Source organism: Cyprinodon variegatus, unplaced genomic scaffold, assembly GCF_000732505.1.
Source record: "Cyprinodon variegatus isolate N-32 unplaced genomic scaffold, C_variegatus-1.0 Scaffold1017, whole genome shotgun sequence".
NCBI classification, from domain to species: Eukaryota; Metazoa; Chordata; class Actinopteri; order Cyprinodontiformes; family Cyprinodontidae; genus Cyprinodon; species Cyprinodon variegatus.
The window spans coordinates 81,875-92,947 of record NW_015151470.1 but is presented as its reverse complement, the minus strand read 5'-3'; the positions used below and the strand labels follow the sequence as shown (position 1 = coordinate 92,947).

The 11,073-nt window shown below is 43.7% G+C and overlaps 1 protein-coding gene across 1 annotated transcript in view; it reads right to left on the bottom strand.

Annotated features, from left to right (window-relative positions):
• The window catches only part of rims4 (regulating synaptic membrane exocytosis 4), a 67,179-nt gene extending 56,518 nt beyond the window's left edge, over window positions 1-10,661 (bottom strand). Inside the window, exon 1 of the mRNA XM_015399483.1 lies at window positions 9,551-10,661. Within this exon, the coding sequence (XP_015254969.1) occupies window positions 9,551-9,647 (97 nt within the window). The 5' untranslated portion in view covers window positions 9,648-10,661. The remainder of the gene's footprint in view (window positions 1-9,550) is intronic.
• Window positions 10,662-11,073: the final 412 nt, after the last annotated feature.

Here is an 11,073-nt window from a genome sequence, read left to right as displayed (position 1 = left end):
GGGCCACCACCATGGGCCTTCACCATGTGGCCACAATTATGGGCCACCACCATGGGCCTTCACCATGTGGCCACAATTATGGGCCACCACCATGGGCCTTCACCAAGTAGCCACAATTATGGGTCACCACCATGGGCCTTCACCATGTGGCCACAATTATGGGCCACCACCATGGTTCCTCCACCATGATGCCACCATTATTGGGCCTCCGCCATGGGGCCACCACCATGAGGTCTCCAGAACTTGTTTTTTAACTTTTCACTGTCATTCATCTCTATTTTTCTCATTCTTCTTCTCACTGTGCCACCACCATGGGTCCTCCACCATCCGGTCAACCATCATACTTGACCGTTCTTCAGGTTCTGCAGTTCATGGTAGGAAACAATGAGAGCTGCAGTTTCTGGATTAAACTCCAATTAGCGGCCGAGGCTCCTGGCAGCCATAGCTGCTCAGTGCAACAAACCACCCTCTCCTCCTCCCTATAGAATAGACCTCCTTTCCAAGCAGTCCAATTTTTTAATCCTGACTTTTCTGGGTCATGTCTTCTGCCCCAAAGCTCACAGGAGGCTTATCTGTTTCCTCTTAGTCTGCCATCTTTTCCGCTCCATACAGGAACTTCATATACATTTCTGTCTCATTATCTGCTGCTATACATCAATGACCACGTTCATAGAAGCCCAGTGTGTAGAAGTCTTACAGTGGCTTTCTATTTATATTTTTCTGCTTTTCTCCCTTTTCATAAGTGAGAAGAGAAATTTTTAACTCTCAGAAAATAAAACAAATCAACTGAAACTCTTTGAATCATGTTACATAGAGGAAGATTAGAATAGAATAGAAAAGCCCTTTACTGTCCAACTACGGGGAAATTCTGGTGTTACAGGAGCAAAATAGATTATAGCAAAAGTGGTCACACAAATGTGGACCGTAGAAAAGTGTATAAAAATAACACAATAGTGAAAAGTAAAAACAAAAACAATAAAATACTTTACTGTATACGATATACAGCTGTGGATATTTGAAAATAGCAGGAACATCAGAGATGGGCAAAAGAAAAGCAGCATGTTATTTAACTGACTAAGAAACTGCAAAAAATCATGAGTGTAACAATGGGTCACATGAGTCATTCAGAGATGGATCAACCCTCTGAGGTCACAGAGAGAATTTGTGAGGAGAGCAGCACAGAGGAAGCAGCCATAAGCAGCAGGAGGTGAAGATGGAGCTGAAGGAGTATTGGATATGCAGAATCATAAAGCAATGATAAACTACAATAAAAAAATGTAACTTAATCTAGTCCTACAATTTGCATAAACTTTCTGTATTTTTGAAAATAAAGACAATTTACAAAATCCTCTCTATTTTTTTTTTTTTGTATTGTATTGTCGTAACACTGTGATAAGTACAGCAGAACAAAATGAACTCTTTGTATTCAGCTCCTCCCCTTGGGGAGCAGTGGGCTGCCATGTGGGGGTGCCTCTGGGAGCAGTGTGGGATTAAGGGTCTTTTTGCTCAGGGACCCAGAGTGGCAGTCTGTGGGAGTGGGTTCGAACCCCCAACCTCAGGGTTGTTCTTGTTTATAAGCTCATGATAATTCCCAGGAGCCTCGCTGTGGGGCTGCCCCCTACTGGCCTGAAGGAGTTAAGGTTGCAGCTATCAACTCAATACCGATTTCAGAAAAGATATTTGTTTTTTCTCCAAAAACAGGGGAAGATGCACAGAGCTGAAATGTTTGATCTACTGAGGAAGGAGACAGAGGGAAATAAAAAGGCATGCACACTCCACTCTGTTAAATTAACATGCTTCTCACTCTTTTTTGCTCCCTTTTCATGCACAAAAACACAGCTGAGTGCAACAAGCGTAGACTCACAGGGAAGTGTGAAAACTGACAATGAGAAGCAGAACATGAGAAAGTCTGGAGGACACCAGACAGCCAAGATAGCACCTACTCTTCCAGGGGCGTCTGTCCCTCACATGAGCAGGAGCTGAATGCTGATATGGAGCTGGAAACCCGGACCAGTGGGGTCGTTGACCGGCTGAGTGAGCATTTAATTTGTCATGTCTTGTATTTACGGCTTCATGCAGGTGATTCATCTCAACAGTCACTCTGTGACAAAGAAATCAAACACCTGAGGTGGCAGATAGCACATCCAGAAGGCAGCGTGTGAGACTGATCATCAGAGACGTTTGCATTAATATTCTACAGTTATTCTTATTTGCTTTTATTTCACCACAAGGAATGTCTGCTGGTCTGACCTCTGCTCTTTAGAAGTAAAGTAAAAATAAATGTAGTCTGTCGGGTTTTTTCATGTTTCATCCCTTTTGGTTTTCTCTTCTTTCCAAACGCATCATGAGAGCAGATTGATAGCGTATTCCTTCCTCCACGTCTGGACGTCCCCCTGGACAAGGAATTTAGGGGCCCCTCCACACGAGGCTTTAATCCAGGGATCAGAAAGTGAGAAAAATCGCACATCCATCCAACCCACTTAATGCAGTTGCAGAGGCTCGTTTCCCTCGNGTCACAGAGAGAATTTGTGAGGAGAGCAGCACAGAGGAAGCAGCCATAAGCAGCAGGAGGTGAAGATGGAGCTGAAGGAGTATTGGATATGCAGAATCATAAAGCAATGATAAACTACAATAAAAAAATGTAACTTAATCTAGTCCTACAATTTGCATAAACTTTCTGTATTTTTGAAAATAAAGACAATTTACAAAATCCTCTCTATTTTTTTTTTTTTGTATTGTATTGTCGTAACACTGTGATAAGTACAGCAGAACAAAATGAACTCTTTGTATTCAGCTCCTCCCCTTGGGGAGCAGTGGGCTGCCATGTGGGGGTGCCTCTGGGAGCAGTGTTGGATTAAGGGTCTTTTTGCTCAGGGACCCAGAGTGGCAGTCTGTGGGAGTGGGTTCGAACCCCCAACTTCAGGGTTGTTCTTGTTTATAAGCTCATGATAATTCCCAGGAGCCTCGCTGTGGGGCTGCCCCCTACTGGCCTGAAGGAGTTAAGGTTGCAGCTATCAACTCAATACAGATTTCAGAAAAGATATTTGTTTTTTCTCCAAAAACAGGGGAAGATGCACAGAGCTGAAATGTTTGATCTACTGAGGAAGGAGACAGAGGGAAATAAAAGGCATGCACACTCCACTCTGTTAAATTAACATGCTTCTCACTCTTTTTTGCTCCCTTTTCATGCACAAAAACACAGCTGAGTGCAACAAGCGTAGACTCACAGGGAAGTGTGAAAACTGACAATGAGAAGCAGAACATGAGAAAGTCTGGAGGACACCAGACAGCCAAGATAGCACCTACTCTTCCAGGGGCGTCTGTCCCTCACATGAGCAGGAGCTGAATGCTGATATGGAGCTGGAAACCCGGACCAGTGGGGTCGTTGACCGGCTGAGTGAGCATTTAATTTGTCATGTCTTGTATTTACGGCTTCATGCAGGTGATTCATCTCAACAGTCACTCTGTGACAAAGAAATCAAACACCTGAGGTGGCAGATAGCACATCCAGAAGGCAGCGTGTGAGACTGATCATCAGAGACGTTTGCATTAATATTCTACAGTTATTCTTATTTGCTTTTATTTCACCACAAGGAATGTCTGCTGGTCTGATCTCTGCTCTTTAGAAGTAAAGTAAAAATAAATGTAGTCTGTCGGGTTTTTTCATGTTTCATCCCTTTTGGTTTTCTCTTCTTTCCAAACGCATCATGAGAGCAGATTGATAGCGTATTCCTTCCTCCACGTCTGGACGTCCCCCTGGACAAGGAATTTAGGGGCCCCTCCACACGAGGCTTTAATCCAGGGATCAGAAAGTGAGAAAAATCGCACATCCATCCAACCCACTTAATGCAGTTGCAGAGGCTCGTTTCCCTCGTCTACTACTTCAATGTGCTGCTTTCTGTTAGACCCTCTCTTCCTGCTTTTAGAACGAGGACACAGCTACGCGTTCACTGCTGGCAGACCACTGAGGGTCCAGATATTCAATGCTGGAACCTTGAAAGAGCCTGGATCATACACAGGAGACCATAGGGACCCCTATTTTATCATTCTGCTTCATTTTATCTCTATTCTCCCACTCTGCAAAATCTATTAGCTCAATCTCTAACGTTCTGCTTTCTCTGCTTTTTCTCATAGTAGCTTCATCTGGTCTGTTCCTGTTTGGCTGTGACTCCATCCTGGAGAGAAATATCAGCTGTGCTGCTGCCATCAACACCTTTGTTTATAGATGTTGGAAATCGGCCTGTTTTTTCAGTGTAGTCCTGTTTCTCTGACTCCGACTAACTAAATGTGCTCTCTTCCTCCTCTCACATGGGCAGCTGGCTCGAAGCTCATCTCTCAGGCTGTGTGTTTCCTGGACACGCTTTTTGCAGTTGCTTTTTGTATTTCTGCTTCTGTTTCCTTGAACCCCAGTCCTCCTCAGCTGATGGCCGCTCACACTGAAGGGTGAAGGGTGGGGGGCATATCTGAGTTAACTGCGGCACACGCAGACGACCTGGTGCCTGAGCATAAACCAGCCTTAACAGTGAGGAGAATGGCACCTTAAAATCAGTTCAAAGATCTCAGACCTGAATTAAGAAGGTCTTATAAAGTGATTTATCTGTCTGTCACTATGGGGACTCCATACAAACCACTTCTGGCTTCTATGAACAGGCGTTCTCTGAATCAAAAACGTTGCAAGCTCACAAATACGAATAACTCATTCAACCTGAATACATTTCAGGATTTCAACCTATTTTTTATATATATTTTCAGTCCATTCATACAGTTTAGAAGTTAAAAATGGTACAACTTTATTACAATACAATAAAAGTGAAAATCACAAGTTTATAGCTCTATGTTTCCCATTGTTTGAAATTTCCACCTGAAAATTGTTCACCGACCATTTATTGAGAAGAAGACGGAAAATAAGCACATAGCCTATAAGTTTGATGATTGTTTTCCTTTCCTCAACAACCATTAGGTGCATTACTGCCACCAACAGGTAAGGAGTATAACAGCTTTGTGGGGGGGTGCAGATATGTTTTTTTTTTATTATTTCTAAGTCGTACTCATAACTTTATGATTTGTACCTATAGATTTACATAACGTTAACTCTCATATTTTAACCTCCAAACTTCCAGAGATAATCCTTCTGATTGTCTTGATCGCAGCCCCGGTAGCTGATCTCATTATTCAATTAATTCACCTGTTCTTCCCTCCTCCTTTTCTAATTATCATTAATCTTTATCAGCTGCTCCCTCTGCTATATATACAGCCCAGCCCAGCTATCAGGGCCAGATCATTGCTCTTGTATTTCTTAGTTTATTTGTGTATTAGGTTGTTTGTGTTATGTTGTCATGTCCTTTATTCATGCTTGTTATGAGTTTTAGTTTAGTCCCTGGTTCATGTTCCCATCCCCGGAGGCCAGTGGATTTAGAGGGTTTAATGTTTGACTCCTGTCTCCTGATCACGGCCTGGCTCCTCTCCGCTGAGCCCTCAGTGTTTTGGCTGAGGGGAGACAAGTTTAAAGTTCTGCATTTAGCCTGGTACCATGTCTTGTCTCTGTTTCTCTCGACCACTGAGCCTTCCTGTTTTCCTCTGAGCATGTCTGTCTGAGTTTGCTGCTGGACTCGTAGATCTCTGAACCTGCCTGAAGGCACTGTGGATTCCTGGAACCCTGGTTCTGTCTGTTCTTGTTCGGATCGGAACCCCTGTTCCGGCTAAGGACTCCCAGGTCTTGGAACTGTCCGGTTCTGGACTGTTTCTCTGACCTGGATCGGTCTCCTGCCTCCTCACTGGGGTTGCTGCATTAGGGACACTTTGGATGGCTTTGAGCCGCAGCCCGTTTGGCAGTCCATTGGCTGGATCTTACCTTCTTGAGAGTGTTACCTTGAGAGTGTCACTGATTAGGCGGTTCCCTACCCCCCACCGGTCCGCTTTTCCTCTGCGGCCTTACATCCCGTTCTGTTTTATTATTTTCTGTCATTAAATGTTTGTAACTTCCCCTTGTCTGACTCTCCTTGAATGCTGGGTCCATCTGTCCGGTCTTATGTCATTGATCTCATGTAATATCTTTAGTTTGGAAAACCTGCTTTGGTTTCAATGTTTTTTGTACATTAGTTAATTAACACAAGGCTAGTAACGTTTATGGCACAGTTTGGTTGGATACTGATGTGTTAGACACTCTAATGTGTTCAGGAATAAATCACATGTGGCTATAATGTCTGTGATTTAAATCCTGCCCCACTCTCAGTGTTGCATGTTGAAAGGACATTTTCCTGTGAAGGTCTAATGTGTGGTTTAGGTCTACACTATATGAAGGTCATACAAAACATTTCACTATGAAATAGACAGAAACCCTAACAATAACTTACTTAGGTCACTCAAAGAAGGGAGTTTAAAACTCGTAGTTTCCAAAGCAGTGCTTGATCATTTATTCATGGTTAAGGCTTCTTTCTGGTAGATTTAGCTCAGATGGAGCTGTGAGCTGCCAGGCTTCCCTGGGAGGCAGCAGAGGTGCTTCATCTCATGTCATGTCTGATGCATTAAAGCCTTTCTTCTGGTCTAGTTTTTTCTGAATATTCCACCAGATGGGTGTTAAGGCAAGCGTGAACGGCACCACGGAGAGCAATGGGAGTGGAGCGAAAACAAGTGGTAAAACAATTAAAGCCAATTTGTGAAGGAAGGACAGAATTAACCTGCATAACGAGTTTTCAAACCAGAGAGGACAGAAGACTTGGAGAGAGCTGAAGTCTGACAAACAGACACTTAGAGAGGCGGAGAGTGAGAATTAACCTGCAATCAGGCCTCTATTTAGCTGCAGTCAGCCACAATCAGCCACCGTATTAGCATTTAATTAGTCTGACAGCCACAAACCACGGCCTGCCGCTTCGCTCTGATTATCTCATGCTCTTCTGTCAGATCTGTATGGAGCGTCACCTGCATGGAGGAAGGTATGCTTCTCCCGACATGGTCATATCACTCTCCAAGTAAAACTTTTAGGAAGAAGTCCTTAACATGACTTCTATCATAACCAATTAAGATCATGTGTAATGATCTGCCTGAATAACAGACGCTGTTAGCTGCCAGCAATAAACACATGAAGAAGAAAAGCAAAAATCAATTAGCTCCCTCACTCTTCCCTTCCTGATTGATGCTGCTCCTGACAGCAGAGACATCCTGGACAGAGGACACCAGTCCCTCACAGAACAGCACAGAGACAGAGGGGTACCTTTATAAGTCTCCCTATTGAGAACATCAGCCGCAGCAATGCGCCTCAGTCGCCATAAAGTAACACAGCAAGAAAACAGACAATAACTTTAAAATAAAACATGATAAACTATCTGGAAAACTCAATATATAACGACAACAAGAGAAAATCAATTCATCCATCTTTTTTCCATCATGCTTATCATGGCTGGGGTCACAAGGGGTGCTGGTACATATCTCCAGCTGTCCAGCAGTCATGTTTTTGGGCTATGGGAGGAAGCTGGAGTGACCGGAGAGGACCCACGCATGCTCAGGGAGAACATGCAAACTCCATGCAGAAAGACCCCAGGCCGCGAACCGCACCCGGATCCTTCTTGCTGCAAGGCAGCTGTGCTACCCACTGCCCCACTGAGCAGCCCACCAGAGAAAATCACCAGTAAAATAATATGCATGCTGCGTAGTGACTGGATGCAGCTTTTTGTTTTCCTCAGATCTCTACAGAAAGTTGACCTCCTTTAGTCATCGGGTTTGTGTTTGTTGTTTTAGGACATCTTCTGCTTAAAGGGAGCAAAAAGGTAGAGCAAGGATGACGGTTCTTATTCCTGAAAGAACTAATGATTAAAGAGCCACTCAGATTAGCTTAGTTGATCTTCATTGCAAGCTGAATTTTTTTTTAGGTGCATTTTCTCTTGTGTCCATCACCGGCCCACTCATGGAGCTCCTTGAGTTTTTTACTGTACTGTCACAGGTAGGTGCTTTGGCCGGATATCAAGTGTTGGGGCGGTATAATTTTAAGGCGGGCCGGCCCTTGCACTCTGAAATTAGGACATGCTTGGTATCACAGATTACCAGTCCGAGCCTGCTTGTGTCTTAACACCAGAAATATCAAGGAGATGGTAATCGCCTTCAGGAGAAAGCCCTCACCTAACTCCCCTGTGAACATCCAGGAAAAGGACATAGAAACTGTGGAGAGTTTCAAATACCTGGGCTTTCACGTCAACAATAATCTGGACTCCACCTTCAAAGAGGTCTCAGATAACAAGCTAAAAAAACACCAAATCTAAAAGTAAATGTCCCCGAAAATAAGTCTGTCTATGAAGAAAAAAACTTCACCTGACAAGACTTTCTTAAATGAAATAATAAAACCTTTTTAAGTCAGCTTTACACTACTTTCAGTCATTCAAGCATACACTGATGGAGGCAAATTACATTATAGCCAAAGCTGCCCTGGAGCTCACTGCCGTACACTGACCACCATCAGCAGACAATGCAGGAAATGTAGGGGAAGCATGTTGCTTAAGGACACAACGACACTAAAAGCCAGAGCAGGGGCTTGAACTGACAACCCTTCTGTTGCAGGGCAAAGTCCTACATCATTTATGGTTGGAGGCCTAAAATAAGAAAATTTTACTCTAAATCTAATTCTTGTTATCTTACTAAGAACCAGATTATTTGCAGCTGCAGCTGAAGTTGTTTCAACAGCTTGGGAAATCTGAAGAAAATTTCACATCTCATTTTCAAGATTTTCCATTTGGGTGGAAAAAATACATTGAAAAGTTTTCCTAATTTTCTTCCACTTCAGTTTAGGTTCTAGATTAAGAAGGAAACTCCAATAAAATACAATCAAAGTTGTGATTTTAATGTGAAACAATTGATGATATTGAACCATTTATGGTAGGACTGTAGTCTGGACAGAAATGTTATGTGAATACGGAATAACCTTAAACTTTACTTCAAAGATCCGTGTATTGTATCACTAAATAAAACATGTTTTAATATTTTACAATCAGAGTGCACTGAAAAGATTATCTACTGCAGCAGTTTTCCAGAGAAGATTAGTCTGACAGGAAATCAGGAGTAATAATATCCAGCCCGTATCTAAACACATTACATCACCGTAAAATCCAGCATCAACAGGTTTTTCATCTGCTTTTTAAGTTCGAAACTTCTTCTAAATATCTTAAAATTAATGTTACTAAGGAAGATTATTATTTGTGTTTTTTTTTTATTTGGATTCTATGATTTCAACTATTTAATCAATGTGAGGCTTTTCTATTTAGTATATTTGTAGAGTTGGACGTATGACTGTGTTGTGTGCCTGATGCAGAAATGCTGCAGTGGTTTAAATGATAAAATCAGGATCAGATCAGAGCATTTATTAACTAAATAGTTAAATTCCTGCAGCAGTTGCATGCAAACTCCTTAAAGCTTTTGGATTGATGTTAGCATCAAACCTCCAATTAAAGTCATGTGACTTGAGAAAACAGATAGACAGTAAGCTGAACTCTAGTCCACCTTTTCTGAATGGATCTACCCTTCATGCCACCAAGTAGCACCTCACTGTGCGCTCTTCTCCACTCACCGCCATCGTCTTCATCAAAGGAGTTCATGCAGGGGAAGTAGATGGCCAGGGCCTCAAAGGACGCCGAGAGGCTGATGCGGCTCTGGGATCTCTCCATGTAGAGGCCCGGCGTCGGGCCCGGGTCGGCCGGCTTGGCCAAGCGCGGCTGGGCATTCTTCACGCGGAGTACGGCTCGCGGCGTCTTGGACGGCTGTCTGCTGCCCCCACGGCAGATTCACTTCACCCCGAAAACAAGAGTCTGGACAATAACCCCAACACCCACCAGAACCTAACACAGATTCAGTTATAGCACTTTAAGCAGGAGTTCAGGAAGAGGAAATTGTGAGAAGACTTTAGAGAAGTGTGCTACACAGGTGCAAAAAGCATCCAAAGGAAAGTAGAGGCGCAAGAAATGGATGCTCACTTCCTTCACGTTCATGCCGTGTTTGCTTGAGAAGAACCTGTGCCAGCCTTTGCTTGCAGTGAGATACTTGCATGCATCTTTCACCCTCCGGGGTCTGGTCTTCACAAGTCGTCTCCCTGGTGGATTTACTGGCATCACTTGCTGACTCCTGCCTGCATCTTAACAACACCTGGACTTGATGTTTACGTTTTTGGTTCACAACATACCTCCGAACTCACATCCTCCATATATTTAGTGCAAATAAACGACTTGTGGTCTTTGGTGTCTGTAAAAAGGATGAAGAGGTGATGCAGACTGTGGTAAAGGTGATGTTCACTGTGTCGCTTTTCCAGATGAATCAAAAATCTCTCCTGTTGTCACCTTGCATTGTTAGTTCCTTCTGCTCTGAGCAGAGCCACTGCTTTCCTTTCATTCAGAGAAATTGTCTCTTCAAATCCAGATATTGCAGCTTCGTCTCAGATCCGTTGGGTCACCATCAATCGCAGCAACAGTTGTACCTAAGGGGCAATCTGTTGCTTCCGTCTGGCTTTGCATCTGTTTCACGCGTAGGTTTATCTGTTGTTGTTGGAAATGTGCAGAAGCTGGTGGTGCTCCCAGCAGGCTATGTTTTCTGGCTTCTCCTTTGCTCCTCTGTGGCTCTGTTTCTGTGTCGATGCTTCTCCGTCTGCTCCAAAGGAGAGAAGGACAGAGAGGAGGAGAACGAGATGAAGAGGCGAGAGTCTGAGCGGACTAATTCACTGGTGAGCAGCATAGACAGAGAATGAGGGGGGTGGGGGGTGGGGGTTGAGCAGAGGAGAGAGTTAGCAGACTGCTGCCGGCAGCTGCACCAATCAAAATGTGGATGAGGGAATATAGGTGTGGCTAGGAGGCAGTCAAGGCAGTGATGGGCGATACATGTTCAGAGTGCCCCCACCCCAACACCCCCACAGTGCCTCTTTTCATCTCTGATCAAACACATCATTCAAGCAAAGATAATTAAATAAAATCTATAAACCACCAATGACAATAAATACCGTCTGTGGAGCCAGAGCTGAGGGAGGGTGAAGAACAGACCTGATGGAGACCTGATGGAGACCTGATGGAGACCAGCTGAAGATCTACTGAAGACCTGATAGAGAAC